The sequence below is a fragment of the Populus alba genome, chromosome 10 (assembly GCF_005239225.2).
Source record: "Populus alba chromosome 10, ASM523922v2, whole genome shotgun sequence".
Taxonomy (NCBI): Eukaryota; Viridiplantae; Streptophyta; class Magnoliopsida; order Malpighiales; family Salicaceae; genus Populus; species Populus alba.
The window spans coordinates 19,720,755-19,738,688 of record NC_133293.1 but is presented as its reverse complement, the minus strand read 5'-3'; the positions used below and the strand labels follow the sequence as shown (position 1 = coordinate 19,738,688).

The window sequence follows — 17,934 nt, the reverse complement described above, 5'->3', positions numbered from 1 at the left end:
GTGATGGCATGATTCTTTTATCTGATGATCCTGAGCTTTTAATGTGTTCTGTTTTTGTTGGTAAGAAAGATGTAGTTAAGCTACTCGCGCTTACTCTTACGCGCCTAAATTAATCAATGAAGCGTGATGCGCCTCGTATCGTGGCTAGTTAGAATATGACATGAGCATCTTTCCAATTGCATGCCCTACCGCACGCGTCAACTTTGCTGTTGAATACATATTTCCTTTTTCCTATTATCTACAAAATCAAGGATAAGTCCATGCACTACCTTTTCTTTTTTTAAAAAAAGGCAGCGTCCTCCCGGCTAGTTTTTGGGCACCAATCAAGTTACTGTAATCATCCACAACCAGTCTATATATAAAATAAATATATATTTTTTAATTACAAAAAATACTACAATTAATCAAATTTTAGATTTATTTTTTATAATAATTAATTTTATAATAATTTGTAAAATTAAATGAAGGACATGCAAGCTAACCCGAATATTCACGTTAATAAAAATAATAATAAAAATATTTTGATGGCTATACTATAAGAGATCATTTTGTTCTTATAATTAACAATATAATCATCCATAACCAGTCTTCAGAAGTTTTCCATTTTCTATATAATTCTTTAGATTTTTTTGAGAATTTAATGGAACAACAGATTTTATAATGCACGTAACTAAATACTTTTCTATTTTTTTTTTTTTGACTCGTCTGTTTTTAGCTTAGCCTTTTTTTCTCTCAATATGACTTTATTTTTTTTTTTTAAATCCTTAATACAGCATTAAATTCAGACACCAAACATGGTAGCTTTGTTTGTACCTATAATAATTAATTTCATTTGCACCATGTGTGGAATACGATAAATATAACCTTTTTTTGTTTAATCCTTTATTTAGAATTTTTATTTTATATAGTCTTTTTCTGTGAGGCAACTTTAGCTTCCTTTTTTTATTATTAACATATAACCTCTCTTTTGTTGGTAATAAACAAACAAGTACTCGTGATTTTTAAATCCTTGATTAGTATTTCATTGGAGATAATTTATGATCTATAATTAATTCATATAATTGATCAGGAAAAGGAAATGTAAAAGGTAAAAAAAATAGAAGAAAAGCCTAAATTCCTAATAAGATAGAGCGTGGTTTCACGCGCATATAAGACGGTTAAAGTAGAAAAATAAAAGACAAAGAAGACAGCTAAACGCCGTACATTGACGGAGGGAGAGGGTCCGACAAATTTAACGAACGCGTCGTGCCGACCTAAGATTTGCAAGTCTGCATTTGAAGGCCGGTCGTTAGGGGCAATAATTGTCAGTTACTCGACTGCGCAACTTGCTGTCATTACCAAAATAACCATCATACCCTGCCATGTTCGGTAAAACTAGAATTAACTCTCGAGGTTAAAAAGGGAAACATGCAAATAGCACATTCTGTATGACTCGTGGTTTCCAAACGCGACTACACGTGTGCGTGGGCTGAAGTGTCAGTGACTAGGCACTCCATGGTTGGGAAGCACGAACAGCGAAAAGTACCAAACCAGTAGTGGAGTAAGCTTCTACTAATCAATTAACAAAAACCAAATCACGTAGGCAATGCTGTCGTATTTTTTACTATTCATCATCTCATTCTTTATTCCGAATGGTTATACTGATTATTTTTTTAATTTTTTAATTTAATCCTTAATTTTGTTTTTGTATTATTGAGTCACGGGATTAATATTCAATTGCATATTTTTTTTAGAAGGAATTGTCTAATAATAAAAAAGGACTTAGAGTGAGTAAAATGGTTAAAATAGATAGTGATTTTAAATTTCATATTAAAAATTTATTTTAGCCCTCCATATTTTTTTAGTTACTAGATCATCGGTCCATCTAATTTTTAAAAAATCAATTCTAATACTAAAATTCATTTTTTTTTAATTTTTTTAGTTATTTCTTGGTTAAATGAGAGAGAGAATCACCGAACTTTGATATAGAAAAAAAAAAGTTATTCTTATCAATGATAAAGCGAAACATAACTTCTTTAAAGAAAGAAAAAAAAGGTGGGGCCGAGCCTAGGTTTGAGGGTTTGGCTAGAAGACTTGTGCTTCTAAATTGTTTTATTTAATGTCTATGCCCACTTGAATGTGATTTTTGTTTTGTTATTTTATATTTGGCTTAAATTTTTTTAATAAAACAAATAATGAACCCAATCAAATTCATTAGTCGAGTCACGTGTTTAACAAGTTAATCTATAATGTTTGTATTTTTATTTGGTTTTTGTTATGTTATTTTTGTTCCTCAAATTAAAAAAATATATATAATTTTACCTTTTATTATTATTAATGATTATTTTTTTATTTAACTCGAACAAAAAAAATGCATTCTAACTCTTTTTTTTTATTTAAGCTGAACCTAACGTGGTTTTATTTCCTTTTTAAAAACATGTTTCATATAAAAAATAAATTATAACGCGGCTTATTTTTTCAGTGTCGAGGTTCGAATTTAATACTCAATTACAAGGGAATTATGCACCCCTTTTCCCTTATTGCATAAACCACCTCGAAAAACTGCTACAAGAGCGTGTATATATCTAAGTTATTTGAGACGTGGAAAAGCACGGATTCTCAATCAACTAAAATTCACACCACGATCTTTCATTTCATCCTCAAATCATATCTGATTCTTGCGTCTGGGACGGTGTGATCAATAATCAGTAATTTCATTGTGGTAATTTACATCTTATATACTACGCTCCACATGGACGTGTATATGCAATTTGTGCATGTATTTCTTCTCCTAGCTATTTATATATAATTTTTTTTTTATTATTATTAATATGGATATCCGGGCGAGCTTACATGTACCTCAACTAATCTTACGAGTTTTAAAATTAATAATTATATAAACTTTCAGTAATCATCATATAAGCAACTAAAAGGCTCAAATATAAAATTACAAAGAAAATACACTTTTGATTTTTAAATTTTTATTAGTAGATTACTTGTTTTTTTCAGAAAAGGTTTGGAGCGTACTGATAATTAAATAAAAGCAGTAGCAGAGATAAACTTCATGGGGTGTAGCTAGATGCATGAACTAATAAGATGCAATCACGTGACAGCCATGTAGTTTATTATTTTTATAGCATTGCAGATTTTGTTTGTGGATTTCATATGCATAGATTCAGAGTCTAAAAAACGTAAATCAATACCCTAATTAATCCTTATTTTTCTCCCTGCATGCTCAAGCAACATTGACTGGGTGACGCTTGATTTGCTGGGTTCATGATGATCATGGGGTCCCACGGCAAATGCCCTTGATGTTGAGGAGGTTGTGCTCAAGTGTTTGGCATGTTGTTGTCATTTGTCAATCGCTTGGCGAATCTAGGAAGCATGGAGGTGATTGGATGCACGTAGCCACCTGCCTCGTTGGGAAATTTAACTTGCTAATTACTACAAGGTCAAGCACTTTGTTTTTCTTCCCCGCGTACGTGATCAACGGGTGGTTTTTATGAAAAATCAAGCCGCTGATTGAGGGGTTTTTCTTTTTCCCTCGGAAGATTTTGTTTAAAAATGGTTGATTTGTATAATATTTAAGATTAAACTAATATTAGAGTCCACTTGTTTTCTGGGCTAAATCTTAATTTTGATTTAATCTTTAACATAAGATCAAATATTAATATAATTCAAATAAATTTAATGTGGATAAAAAATTATTTTAGAAAGATCCATAACCCTCAATGTTCTATATGCGTGCTGGCATGATTACATGTTTTTAATATTTACATGTTTGCCTTTATTTACAAGCTTATAATCTCAATTTATATATTTTCTAGTTTGGTCCAACTACCAGACATGTAATATAATCCAAACTACCAAACCTTACTCAAGCCTGGTGTAGTTGGGTCCACAACAGGAAGGGCAGTTTCTCAAGGTTTTCCACGAACCAGACACAGAACTGAAAGTGAGGGTTTGTAAATAAATGGATTCAAAGGTTTTGGTGAGGTTAACCAAACAGTAAGATAAATGAAACCATGCCATAACAGGTAGCAATGAAGCCATTTCATTAGCTGTCACATTTGTTGTCGTCTTCATTGACCGGGCCGGGGTGCCTGAGGGCAGAGGGGGGTTTTTTAAATAGTTTTTTTTTTTTTATATATATATATATATATTAAAATATTTATTTACTTATTACATCAACATATTAAAAGAATAAAAGATATTTTAAAAAATAATAATTTAATATTTTTTTAATCCAAAAAAACTTTTAAAAAAACACCTGAGAGTAACAGCAGAAACTGTGCTAATTAAACACTTTCTAAATGGCCTCTATGATAAGTGCCTTTTAAAAAATTTGATAATTTATTTGTTGTTTTTTTTTTGGATATTTTTTGTATTATTTAAATTAAAAATATTTTTTTATATCACAGACTCTATACTACTTGCTATGTTTTAGTATTTTACAACTACAGTGACAACATTTTAAGTAAAAAAAGTGTTAGTTATTTTATTATTATGGGAATAGTTGAAACAATATTTTTTTTTATTCAACTGTTTCTACTTCTGTTGAAAATTTTGATGACAACTACCAAATTAATGAGTTTTGTATGATGAATGATTAAAGATTTCTCTTATGATCAATTAATATATATTTTTTAATACATTATAGTAATTTCATCTTGTCACCCTTTTAAAATCCTTAAATTCAAATAACTATCTTAACTAAAAATAATATAATTTATATTATTTTTTAATATACTCTCTTCTAAAAGTTTTTTCAACTTAAAATTAAACATGTTCTTATAATTGAATCAAATATGAAAAACATAATAAGGTTCGAACCGTTACTTCTATATTAATAAGATTATGATATTATTTCAATAATATCATAATTAAAAAGATTCGAACCCGTTACTTCTATGTCAATAATCATCTTAATAAAAAAAAGTTAACCTTTTAAATGAAAATCTAATTTACAGTAGTCTCTGATATAGATAATCGTACTCACATCAGGGGTTTGAAAGTTGCTAAGTACCTTCTGTTGTTTATATCAATTGAACTGATCAATTTTATTTTCCTACTTGTTTGTATATATAACAACAACAATAATTATAATAATATAAAGTAACACAAGTAGGTGTACAGTGAATTAATTAATCCGAAGGCCAGTTTACAACCATTTGGCTTCCGGTTTACTTCCTGACAGCTTTAATTTATAGCAAGAGCGTGGCTGCTGGCTAGTAGCGGCCATGAACATGAAGCAATAAAATGAAAACAAGAGAATAAAGGGGTTTGGTCTGATCTTGATGGTTGACACCCTAATATTGTCTGTGCTTGCAAAATGCAAATGCACCTAGCTAGGGTTTAAACCAGCACTAGGCCATGTGAGGATTTGCTAGATGTTAACTGAATCTTTCTCACTCTCACTCTCTTCCCTGTACTGGATTGCAACGTGGCCAGCTGTAGAGCAAAAGGGTCTGTAAGCTTGGTTTGACCATGGAAACAGCAGATCAGAAGACAGTGAGCTTGACGAGGATCACTTTTGGGAGTAATGGAACGCCAGGAGTGGACTCCTATTGTTTCAACGAAAGAGAGAGATATTATAAACAATAAATGGCGACGGCCCAGCAAGGGGTGCTAGTGGTGTGAGCTGGAACTTTCTCTGCGTGTGAGTTGGCAAAGAGCAGACATCGCCCCTTCTAATAACATGATTCTACGCCACGCAGATGATAGATAGATGGGAATAATATCTATATTTATAGTACTATTAGATGCCCCAAATTAACTTTATTCAGATGAAAAACAAAATAAAAACAAAAAAAAGTATAAAATTATATATAATCATGTCATCTTATTATATTTAGTCCTTGTCAAAGTTTATTTTTAACGAATAAGAAAGAAATATTGCAAGAAGGTGAGGTTTAGGCTCAATTATCTTCTTTACAAACCACTCCATCACAGTAATTTGTGGTTATCATTTCCTTATATCACGTTCAAACAAAATATAGGATTCAAACTCAAATCCCTTTACATTACAGCGCTATCCCTCCCAAAATAGCGATAAGCAATTAGTTTTTTTTTTTTTATGTGAATCTATCAAATTGTAATGGATATTATTTAATAAGTTGATTCATAATTGGAAGGAATTAGAGGCACGGTACGGTATAGTCATAGGAGAGGGAGATTGATCGCCTACACAGAGGGCAAGTGGGCAATGATGGGGGGTGAGCTGGCAGGCTCGTGCAAGCAAGAAATGATGGTCACGTCGTGGGAATGGGTGGGAGATGGAGACACTGGATATTACAAGCATTGCCATGCTGCTATGTCTTGTTTCAAGCACTGGGTGGTTTCATATCCAAGTTTTCCGACAGACAGCAACAAAAGCATGGCATGATGACCGTGACTCTCTTTCACTGTAAGCTTGTATTATCACCACTCACCTGAAAATAACGTGTCACTATCTATGTCACGTGCTCCTATCCAGGTGGCAGCGAGTTCGTTGGTACAAAAGTGTCTGGCACTTCATGCTTGTATGTTTCAAGTGACGTGCATTTGGTAGGTAACATATGGGCATTTGCTTTCAACACCATAAACAAATGCACAAATTGGCCTCCTGTTGAAAAAAGTATGGGTTACCCAACCTGATTGGGACCCAAGAGCTTGCAAACGAGATCAATTATAAAGGGAATATGCTACTAAAGGAAATGAATTTCTTGAGCAAAACAATCCCCCCCCCCCTTCTGATCGTTATATTTCAGCATAGGTCCATTAATTTGACAATTGATAAGCATATAACATGTTAGCATTCCGAAAAATCAGAGGCTGACATCAACAGGCTTTCAAATGCTCCAAGAAACCATCCTGGCAATACTCGGAAGAGTATATATTAGATAAAGGGCAAATTTACATAACTTAATCTGACCGGTAAAGCTGCTCTGCTGATGACGGCACCAACCACATTTAAACCACCTCCAGCGATAACCAAAAACCAAAGCCGCCAAAATGCATAGCGCTTTGGTTTCAATCAGATCAACTAATGCAAAAGACTCTACAAGTGTTGAAACTAAAAAGTTTTGCCAGCTAGAATTCATTGAATTGACAAAAGCAAAGCCAAATCCTACTCGTTGCCTTGCATGGAAGGAAGGATCATATGCTGTCCCTGTCCCTGCAAGATGGCAAGAAGCCCATGAGAATACAGGCCGCAGGTACAATTCCATCAAACCCCCCAATTCCCTTTCACCTTAAAAGAACGGGAAAACAGAACTAAGCATCTTATTTCATTTTCCATGTTGCTGACACACCTATCTACAAGGAACAGAGCAAGATAATAAAGAATGAACTCAGCGCTCAAACAGCTACATCCTACATGTAATTAAATCCTAACATGATCCCATTACTGCATGTATGCATCAAAGACAATATGAATGTATGATGTCAACAAGACCATCAAAGAATGTCATCTGCAAATGAAAAGAACTACAGACATAAATCAACAACATGCCTGAATTTAGTTAGCTTATTTAATTTAATCTGCACAAAAAGAGAATTTGACTACTGATTCTTCCAAGCCTCATATTTTCATCCCAATACAATCATGCAAATATTTCACGCGCTAAGTATCAGAGGCAGATTTAACTTGAAAATATCAGCTGCTTTGCATTGTGCACATGTACTCTTGAAAAGGTCCTGGTTGGATGAGAAAGGATAAACCTTTCAATAAGAAGAAGATGACTGTTAATGTCAAATCATCAGGATGTACAGTGTCACCCTGTTTAAGAGAAGATTATTCAAGAGCAACATCCAGACCATCTTAAGACTAACACACAGTGTCAAAAAATTCGATCACCAAGTCAAATATGATTTCCCACATAACTAAACCAGGTCTACGATACAATTACCAACCCATACTTGGATTAAACTGAGCATTGGATCAATGACTAATCATGTCAGAATCATCATAAGAGGCAACATGTACAATACAGGCTCAAGTTCCCTACAAGAAGTTTGCAAAGCGGTGGAGGAATAATGTAGTCAGAATTGGTCAGGAAGAAGGGAAGGCAAAGTTTGGCCATCCCTTTATGCCTATCAAGTTTACACTTGGTTTCATGCAATACCATGTGCCTATCAAGATTTCTTTTTTCCTTTACATAAATGATGCTGTCTACATTATAAATGACCGACAAAAAAAGTATTTGTTTCAATAGTAGGATGTACTCAGATAGTAGCCCTGTCCCAAACAAACTCATAGTTAACCATAAGTCATTCCAGCATGCTGGAGCGCACTGAAAAACGATGCAACTATAAGAATGTTGATCATTTGAGGTCTGAGCAAAATGGGAAAAGGGAAGGATTTAATTTAGGCTGCCAGGGGCTCTTCAACAGCATATCAATGCTTAATAGCAGAATATTATTGTTGATTGGTTGCAAGGTTCACTACTATTCAACTTGAATCCAACAAACTTCCCACATACTAGAGCAGACATAGATTATTGAAGGTGATTATTTTGCTTCCAGAGACTCTGAAAACAGAGAGTAGTTTCATGGGACGATTAAAGACAAGTAATTTGAAACTGCCTTTATCAGCAATGACAACTTCAGACAACACATGTTTTCTCCAAGAATGGGTGTTCAAAGGAGATAATTACAAGGATCATGGGAAAGCTACTTGGATATAATTAGAGGCACCAAACCAATTCTGGTATAATAGTACTGGGATTTAGAACAAGAAGCCCCACCTTCTATACACACAGAAACCCTCTAGCATGAAGTTTAGAAAAAATAGGTAAAGCTCATCTCAAAAAACCAAAATAAAATCCATAATTTGCTTCAATTCCGAGACGCGACATAAAACTGCAAATGTAGTGATTGTCTAATAGATATTTCTCACGAGATCTAAACAACCAGGATCCCCAACAATCACATACAGCCTGAGTCCAGTAGAAATGCATTCTTTCACTTCATTAACAATCAGATGGTTGAGAATTTACTTGTTTGAAAATGCATACAAGTAAGTCACAAAGTTATGGTGATTATATAACTACCCAACTATGGTTGGTTTGGACCAATATAGTAAAAGACATCTCTTTTTCTTCCTTTTGAACCCCTATCTACTCCACTTATCAATATGATTGTCAGAGAATAGATGTATATTTTTTTACAGACTTTTCACTTTCACTCAATCATCTAAGCTTTTAGTCATCAAAACATTGGTCGCCCTCCTTTTTCTCTGTATTTTCCTCTGCGATTATTAGTTAGCCTAACATTTTTCTGCATAACATCTGTGACTTTTTAACCTATCTACAATGTTGATTTTTGTCAAGAATTTAGTCAAACTTGTTTTCCTGTCAATCCAGGATTAAAAACGAAGACACTCTGGGAACAAGAGCAGAAGGTGCTCCTACATATTCTTTTTGTGAAGAAAGAAAAGAACTGATTATTCTTGCATAGCATGTGTCATTTATATTTGACCCAATGACAACAGTTCTGAATCCAAGAGAAAATAAATTTGCATGATCATTTAAAAAAATAATTCAATAAATGAAGATTTATAATTCTCTAATACTGTTAGTTTAAATGTTTAACATTTGACTCTATATTCCATTGGTTTAAAAATCTTTCTGTGTGTGTGTGTGTGTGTAAGAGAGAGCAAGAGAGAGAGAAAGGGAGAGAGAGTATTACTTGTGGGCTTATATAATTCATGGATCCTTGAAGAGCAAACTGATGTGGTTGTTCATCACAAATGCAGGAAAAAAACAATACAGTAAGCTGATAAAACTTCAAAAAGGACAGAACAATCAACCTCTAAAGCATGTTTACAAAAATTCACCTGTGCATTTTGGGCAGGCAGACCTCCAACTCCTTCCCTTTTAGAAGATCCATCTCCACCTCTAGCAGATCCCTTTGCATCACCCTGCCAAAGTTGCTGAAACATAACTCCCAACTTTACAGAACATATTTCTTATAAGAACATTTATATAGAAGTTGCTTAAGCTAGCAGAGAAGGAAACGATGTTTTAATTAAAAAAAAATGTTATTTACCTCCAGCTGTGGCATTGCATCATCCAATAAAACCAGAGAAAAAAGAAGAGTCAGAAGATTAGATTCCAAAACAACCTATAAATTAAAACATAATCAATCATAAACTAGAGCACAGACGACCTAAAAATCAAAGACTAATTACCTCCCGGTACCTAGCCAGGTACACCTTAAGTGGATCAATATACTCCTCGAATCCTAATGTTGCCATTGCCCACAACAAATCATCCCCATTGATTGTCTTTCTCTTCTCCTTCTGACACTTATCACTCGCCCTAAAGAAAACAACATCCAATCACATTTCACAAACCCAGACTCTCAGTCCAGGAACCCTAATTTCCCAAAGCAGCAAAATTTCATTGCACAAACTAAAACCTTAACCGACAATTATATTAATAAGAAAACCATTAATTCCAAACACACCAAACCGATAAACAAAAGATATACTTCCAAAGTCCCTACTGCATTTCCAAATAGCAATAAACATCCCATTTTCCCGAAACCCCCAAAAACAGTTCTCCACAGAATCCCACTACCCCTAGAATTAAATTCACCAAAAAGAGCAAACAATTTTCAATAATCAAAAACCAAAATCAATCACAAAAGAGATACATCGTCATCACTTTTACTTACTCGCTGGTAACGAAGCTAATAAACTCAGAAACACATTCCTGAACAGTATCCTTAGCATCCTTGGCAATTTTTCCATTAGCTGGCAATGCCTTCTTCATGATCCTACTTATATTAGCAATTGGCAGGTATCTATCCTGCTCTCTCACCCCTGACCGCGGGCTCTGTTCACCACCACTCTCGTGGCTCCCCGCCGCCGGACTCGTCGGGTTATCCGCCATCTCCCTGAGAAAACCTCCACATTGATCAGAAAAATACACCGCATTAATTCAAAATTCAAAGCAATTATATGCTAATCACAAACCAAAACAAATTATTCTAATTCAATTATAATTAAACTAAACCCTAAATAACACGTATAATATAAATTCAAATACAACAAGGCACGTTTCTATACGTATAAACCTACAGATACGGACACGTATACGTATGTTGAGACGGAAAGTAGAGAAGAGAGTGGAATTGAAGGAGATCGAAACCCTAGGTGAGATGGTTTTAGAGAGAGAGAGAAGGAGGCCGTTAGGTATTACCTGGAGAAAGAAAGAGGGAGAGGAGAGGGTGGTTTTGTATTTGGCGCGAGAGTTGGAGGGAGAGAGGGAGAAACAGAGAAAGAAAGAATGAAAAGTTTTTAGATCTGACGATGGAGAAAAGAGGAGAGGGAAGAGAGGGGAAGGAGGTAGTAGTTTGTGATTTGCTGGATTTTATTTTCCTTCTTTTACTGGTTTGGCTTTATGTTTATCAACACCGTTGGTTCCTTTTTGGCTCTCATTGAGTAAAATAAAAGTTATTTTTTAAAATATTTTTTATTAAGTAATGTATTAAAATTATATATTTTTTAATATTATCACATTAAAATAATCTAAAATATAAAGAACAATTTAAAATAAACAAATTATTATTTTAAAAAAAATTCTTTTAAAATGACAAAAAGCTAGTGTAATTATATAATAATAATAATAATTATTATTTAATTAATCTCATTTCTAACCAATTTGACGTTTTTTATTTTATTTTGTTTTAACGCTCAGATTTTGGGTGTGCTGAAACCAAGGTTTTTTCTATCTCATAACTTGAATTTTTTTTCATGAATTATTTAATATAGTAGGGGCTTCGAATAATTGCTGAGTAATTCCTCCGAGATTCTGAAATGGAAGTCTTTCATTGTCTGATAAAAGCATTGACTATCTGTAATCCACTGCTAGGTAGTGTAAAGGTGATCAATTATGCTGCCAAATCTGATATTTGTTGCCTTCTCCATGTAACTGCGCTTGTCGTGTGGGTGGGGTTAGGTAACTTTAGGTTGGGTACTTGTAGCTATTATTGGACCAAGTTCCATGGGCCTTGGGTTCAGTTTAGTCTTAACACCCAAGTCTAAAAAAGCCCAATATATGTTTTAATTTTTACACCAATATAGATTTACTAAATAAAGAAAAAAAGAGAGAAAAATTGCTGCCGAATAATTCCAGAACGGGAGGAATAGGACAGCCACAAAAACCTTCGTGTTGATCATGGAAGATATCCCGAGATTGAACAGAAATTCTTGGTGAGGATCTGCGTCTCATGGTTAGCATTTGAGGTGAACATATTGGCTATTGCTGTCTCCGAAGATATGGACTGTCCAGGTAATTAGGCTAGAACAGCATTTCAGTCACCAAACCTACGAGCCTGGATCATAATTCAAAATCTCTGCCATTTATCAGGGCAGGTGCCTTTCGATAGTCAGATATTCACTCAATTCCTTTGCGAGAACATGGATTCAACTCAGGCATCAAATCCTCAAATTTTACCACACTCGTGAAGGAAACCAACTGGAGCAGGTAGATTTGCAGAAGGTTTATAAGTTACAATGGCTATACTTTGACTTGGTTTAGTAATTTACTCAAGTATCCGTGATAGTTTCCTTCAATCTGCAAATATGGAACAATACTGTGCCGCGGATTTCCTTTAGAAGGCAAAACCAAATAGAACATGGTAGGTACAACAAGAAGATTTGTAATTCCGGGAAATGAATCGCAATGTTTAAATATGTTCCAGGCCATGACCATGGCGTGTTGAGTAAAAAAAAAGTGAAGAGGGTTTGGAGAAGAAATGAAACGAAAGTTTGCCAGAAAGCAAGCATAGTGGGCATGGCAATATACGAAGGGTATCATTTATCTAAGATAATGAACAAGAGTATAAATCATGGACCAGAATCATTGGAATTGAGTTCTAAAAATCAGCAAATACTATCACTACAAATATATAGCTAATGACTTTTCACGATCATGTGTAAAGAGCCAGCGGAAACAGAGAAGCTAAAAGTCATTGGAAAGAAACGAAATTCTAACTCCTCTCCAGAGAAAAACAGGGAAGAAAACATTTTTTGACAATTGTTGTCGCAGAAAGTGATAAAACAAACATATCGTCAGGTCTTTTTCATGATCAATTGTGTGGCATGCACTTTTCCGAACTTCCCAGATTGAATGACATGCAGCGTGAGGGCTTCACTAGAATGGATACCCTTAGAGGCCCGCCTTCTCCATGATCTCTTTCTGGTAAAAAGTGAAAGAGAACATAATAATATGAATTGATAAATTAGGGTAAACAGTTCAAAATGATATTGCATGATTAATATTTACAATGGTTGCTACTTATAACTAGTTTGTTCCGTCTACATGCATGTGCTTGCAGTCTTACACATGAAAGAAGTTTAAATGGATGGTGTACCTGGATCAATGCTGTGATCATCCCAGGATCCTCCTAATAAAAATAGCAAAATAGTTGTAGTTAAGAGAAAACATAGCTTCTGCAACTGAAAGCCACAGTTTTACAAATTCCATATATTCACACACCTCGAACTGCTTTTCCTCCCATGAGATCTCCTTAAGGGCTTTTAGTTCCAATGACTGCCACGAACTTGGAACTTGAATTTTCTCCACTCGCTGTACTATTCTCAGGCTACCTGCAACATCACTTGACTGAGTCAACAGCTGGTAAAACAAATGTTTACGGGAAGAGAAGCTGAGAAATAAGTGGAGCTGGAATCATATTCCGAAACCATGACTAGAAAATAAGAAAGAGAAAGGATAGTGACAATCTGAAGATCCTCACGCTTCATTTCATAACTCAATAAAACTTCAGAACTACACGGGTACAACTGTGCTACTTAAACTGTTGCCATCTAAGGTCTGACCACCAGCCAATGACAAGCTTCTCGTCAAATGCTAGGACTCAAATTTATTGTTAACAAATCACAAAACCGGATTCTTGAACCACACTAATCAAGTGTTTATGGCATTTGGAGAGTTCTAGCCAAAAGCTACAGAAGCTAAAAGCAAAGAGGATGTGTAAAAACCAAAAGGTTTACTTGTAATGAATGCTTCTTGCCAAAATTCATGCTCCGACCATGATGGAGCAACTTCTCGAAATGGAATTCCCTTGCTCAAGCACACTCTGAAACAAAATACCAGGTCAGATGATTATTACTCTCAGTTCATCAAAATCAAATGCATTGCTTAACGGCGCTAAACTTGGATGTAGTCGAATAGCATGCAGAAACTTGTATTGCCCAAGTGTTCAGTCCCTGACTTTATGAGGACATGCTTTTTACAAGGATTATTTAAGATAAATTTTGCAACCACAATTTTAATTACCTTAGTATGAAATCATGAATGCTCACACACACCAGGAATAGAAGCTTTGTAATAATGAAGGTCACCTTAATAATATATTTCCAGTCTTCGACATTAACTTTACAGAGCTATAAAGACTTCTCCTTTATAATCAACAGAAAACGCTCATATGACATAGCCAAAGTATACTCTGTTGTGCGAAAAGGCCATCTACCTCTTCTGCATATAGATATAGGTACAAATGTATTAAGCAAGGAAAAACTTACTCAATTACTAATTGGCGTATGACTCCTGGAAGGACACCGTCACCAATAGGAGCTGTCTGTACTTCATAAGGAAATGTGTTTTCGTTACCACCTAAGTATTTCTCGTTTCGGTCATCCTGAAAGCACAGAAGACAAATCATAGTTAGAAAATCAACAATACGCAAAAGAGCACAATTCACATACCAAAAAGAAAAGAAAAGTAACCACCTAGCATGAAAGTCTTGAACATTGTTCTAACATCCTCAACCACTCACCTTGCGACAAACAGCAAAAAAATTCGTGACACAACCTTCAAGTATTCGATCACCATCTTTAGACAACAATAGCTCAGTTACAGAAGGAGGCCTCAACTTTTCCAAAGACTTCCTTAACCTGCACACATCCTCAAAAATCACAATTCACAAAACCCATCTCGAAAATAACAACAAGAAAAGAAGAAAACTAATATTGAAAAAAAAAAAAACTTTGCTTTGCTTAATTTTCTTACCTAACCCAATCAGAATACTTAGCTTCTGCAATATCCCTCCCAGGACCGACCACAGCTACTCTTGCTCCATTTCCTTTAACACCAAACACGCGAGGCACATGGCTTCCAACATGAACATGAACATCAAGTGCCTCATAAACATTTCCCTTAACTTCACTCAGATTCTCTGTATTTCCAGTAACAAGAGCAGTAACTGCCAGTTCCTCTCCTTCATTTCTCGTCTCCCTCAACGCAACTGGCAACACTTTATTTACCGTCTCGTTGACGAGAGACTTAATTGTCGATTCCCACATGGGGTTTGGCGGTGGAGGAGGGCTCAATAGTGGGTTTATTGTGGAGTTTAAGGATTTGAAGAGAAATTGTGGGTTTGAGGTTAATAGGATTTTGACAGAGTTTGAAAGTCGTTGCAAGTGTCGGTCCCAGAATAAGAGAGATGCTGTATTGTTGTGTGTCCGTGTGGTGGTGTAAGCTCCTGGATTGGATTCGAGGAAGGTGGAGATGGGAGGTGTGTCTGGCGGGTAGAAAATCATGCCGTTGCTGTAGAGGAATCCGGTGCTCGTCATTCTTGCTGGCTTGTTACAATCACGGGAACTGAAATTGCAAAAATGACGTGGAAGTAGTAGTGCTTTTAACTGTATTCTGATTTCTGAGTTTTCTTTATGTTTGAGACTTGGTAGTGTAGTAATTAAACCGATTCGACTGGCTAGTTTAATCCAAGAAATTTGGGATTTGAACCTGGACGGGGATCAGATTTTTAATTGAATTGTACGGAATATTGAACTAAACTCTCTGTATAACAGTGCATCCAACCTTATTTTTTATAATTTGATTGATAAAGTATTTAGTTACTGTTTTTTTTTAATTTAAAAATATTATAAAAACAATAATTTTTTATTTTTTAAATTAATATTATTTTAATCAAAAATAATTTTTTAAAAATAAATAATATTATTTTAATATATTTTCAAACAATAAATAATTATAATTACATTCTCAAGTATATTTTTATTTTGTGTTCTGATATTTGCGTTTTAAAAATTTTTATTTTTATTTTTATTTTATTATTTTAATAATATAATATTATTAATATAAAAAATTAAAAAATAATATATTTTAAATAAAAATATTTTTTAAAAAACGCACCGAACAAGATCACTTGAGGAAAAAACAAGAAACTTCTGCCCTGGTTGCATTGCACTGTGAGATAAGAATTTTGATACATCGAACCCGACACATCTCCAACCAAGAACATTAATTTTGAACGCTGCTCTTGAAACCTTATACGGAAACTAAAACGAACATACCAAATTTCTGCAAAAGAAAAATGGAAACTCTCCAAAAGTCACAACTCAAATCCGACGATTGTGTTCTTTCATCTCTATAAGAAGACACACTAGTGTTTCCCCTTGTTCTCTCATTTCAGAGTACCAAATCACATTTTAACAACCATGGAATCATCATCTTCTTCTTCTTCTGTTTTGAATCCTATGGTGAGTCCAGAAGAGTTCAAGATTTTTCACACCATAGACCGAACTCTTTATACTAGACTTGTTGTCAATCTTAACCGCGACCCCGCAGACTCAATGCAAGTCATGGCCTTGTGGATTTGGCTTGAAAGGGAGGCACGTGGTAATTTAGTGAAAAGAATGCTGTCATTGCCTGATACCCTTATCAATTCACTAGCAGATGAGGCTGTTCTCTGTTTGAATTGCATAGAGACGGACCGGTTTGATTCTTCTCTAGAAACTATGAACGATGAGATTCCTTTGACTCAAGAGTTGACAAAAACTGGTTTCTCTCTTCGGTTTTTCCATGACAATCGACTTGGCATTCTTCGTGCGATTGCAAAGATCACCAATGATGTTTGTGCAAGAGCTTTCGAAGATATCTCGCGACGAGTCATGGAGAGGAAGGCTGTTGCAGGAGGAAGTAATGTTGCTGAAAACGTTGTTGGTCAAAACAAGAACCCTTTGAATTATTATGGTCCAGTGATTAATCCTGTACTGTACTGCAACTCGAATGCTGCTGGTGTTTATGGTCAAACGGGGATCAGTCGACGATTCATGTGGCCTAATGCAGGGCACCCTGGATTTTTGCCTGGTTATGATCCTTATGATCTTGCATTTCAGAGGCAGATTCTGAACACCGAGAACATTGCTGGGGTATTGAATCGTCTAAAGATTGGTGCTGGCGACCAGAAGGAAGATCAGAAGGAAGTGCAGGCTGATAGTAGGACTGTTTTCTTGACGTTCTCCAAAGGGTACCCTATTTCAGAAGATGAAGTCAGAGACTATTTCACCAAGTAATCTCTCGATCGATATCTCTTGCATGTTCTAGATTTTGGGAAAGAAAACTCTGAAATTGTATTAGGAACTGATCACATTAATGTTGATTTGTGGTAACAGAAAGCATGGAGATTGTATTGAAGCAATATACATGCAAGAAGTTTCGGCAGAGGAGCAACCACTGTATGCACGCCTTGTTGTACCCTCTGCTGCCATCCTTCATAACGTTCTCCTGGGACAGGGCAAGGCAAAGTTCACCATTAATGGAAAACATGCTTGGGCCAGGAAATATGTCCGGAAGAATCTTAAGTCGTCGTCTCCATCAAAGTCACCGACATCACCACAGCCAACCTCACCCGACACAGGATCATCAAGCCTGAACTGAGTTTGACAATCATTTTTGTGTTCCCCCTTTAAGAAAAGTCAAACTTGGTTGTGTTTATATTGTGTTTGTGTGTCTTTTATTTTATTTTATTTTATTTTATATTTTTTGGAGAAATGACTTCTAGTATGTGTTGATTATGAGTTTTTGATGGGCTGAAAGTGACTTCGAGTCTATGTTGGAATATATGTTGGAATATATATTATTATATATTACTGTGTATTAACAAGTAGTTTGGTAAGAATATATGTTGGAATCCGCTTATGAA

The 17,934-nt window shown here is 35.0% G+C and overlaps 3 protein-coding genes across 10 annotated transcripts; 1 reads left to right on the top strand and 2 right to left on the bottom strand.

Moving 5' to 3' along the window:
• Positions 1 to 6,807: 6,807 nt before the first annotated feature.
• On the bottom strand, positions 6,808 to 11,356 carry LOC118059930 (nuclear transcription factor Y subunit B-1). Of its 8 annotated transcripts, none has more exons than XM_073411976.1 (7): positions 11,166 to 11,350; positions 10,639 to 10,860; positions 10,151 to 10,280; positions 10,009 to 10,083; positions 9,797 to 9,880; positions 9,649 to 9,687; positions 6,808 to 7,135 (listed from the first exon to the last, which is right to left on the bottom strand). In XM_073411976.1, the coding sequence occupies exons 2-7, from the start codon at positions 10,854 to 10,856 to the stop codon at positions 7,088 to 7,090; spliced, it is 594 nt and encodes a 197-aa protein (XP_073268077.1). In that variant the 5' UTR covers positions 10,857 to 10,860; positions 11,166 to 11,350; the 3' UTR covers positions 6,808 to 7,087. The 8 variants fall into 8 exon arrangements, with proteins under 8 accessions (XP_073268077.1, XP_034928858.1, XP_073268075.1 ...); XM_035072967.2 differs by having other exon boundaries at positions 10,009 to 10,014; positions 11,166 to 11,349; XM_073411974.1 differs by lacking the exon at positions 6,808 to 7,135 and adding an exon at positions 7,146 to 7,680 and having other exon boundaries at positions 10,639 to 10,870; positions 11,045 to 11,356.
• Positions 11,357 to 12,756: 1,400 nt separating this feature from the next.
• LOC118059928 (uncharacterized) lies at positions 12,757 to 15,763 on the bottom strand. The gene is made up of 7 exons (XM_035072961.2): positions 15,000 to 15,763; positions 14,767 to 14,884; positions 14,513 to 14,628; positions 13,982 to 14,067; positions 13,467 to 13,576; positions 13,342 to 13,374; positions 12,757 to 13,166 (listed from the first exon to the last, which is right to left on the bottom strand). Exons 1-7 carry the CDS (start codon positions 15,560 to 15,562, stop codon positions 13,137 to 13,139), a joined length of 1,056 nt encoding a protein of 351 aa, XP_034928852.1. The 5' UTR covers positions 15,563 to 15,763; the 3' UTR covers positions 12,757 to 13,136.
• A 684-nt stretch (positions 15,764 to 16,447) lies between these two features.
• LOC118059783 (uncharacterized) lies at positions 16,448 to 17,669 on the top strand. Its single transcript, XM_035072757.1, has 2 exons — positions 16,448 to 17,301; positions 17,405 to 17,669. The coding sequence occupies exons 1-2, from the start codon at positions 16,448 to 16,450 to the stop codon at positions 17,667 to 17,669; spliced, it is 1,119 nt and encodes a 372-aa protein (XP_034928648.1).
• Positions 17,670 to 17,934: the final 265 nt, after the last annotated feature.

Coding starts and splice junctions, on each gene's coding strand:
- LOC118059928 (XM_035072961.2), bottom strand. CDS start 15,562: ATGACGAGCACCGGATTCCTCTACAGCAACGGCATGATTTTCTACCCG. Junction 14,885..14,999: donor AAGTATTCTGATTGGGTTAG/GTAAGAAAATTA, acceptor GGATGTGTGCAG/GTTAAGGAAGTCTTTGGAAA. Junction 13,577..13,981: donor GCAAGAAGCATTCATTACAA/GTAAACCTTTTG, acceptor GTGATGTTGCAG/GTAGCCTGAGAATAGTACAG.
- LOC118059783 (XM_035072757.1), top strand. CDS start 16,448: ATGGAATCATCATCTTCTTCTTCTTCTGTTTTGAATCCTATGGTGAGT. Junction 17,302..17,404: donor GTCAGAGACTATTTCACCAA/GTAATCTCTCGA, acceptor TTGTGGTAACAG/AAAGCATGGAGATTGTATTG.
- LOC118059930 (XM_073411974.1), bottom strand. CDS start 10,856: ATGGCGGATAACCCGACGAGTCCGGCGGCGGGGAGCCACGAGAGTGGT. Junction 10,281..10,638: donor ATTAGCTTCGTTACCAGCGA/GTAAGTAAAAGT, acceptor TGTTTTCTTTAG/GGCGAGTGATAAGTGTCAGA. Junction 10,084..10,150: donor ACCTGGCTAGGTACCGGGAG/GTAATTAGTCTT, acceptor TTTAATTTATAG/GTTGTTTTGGAATCTAATCT.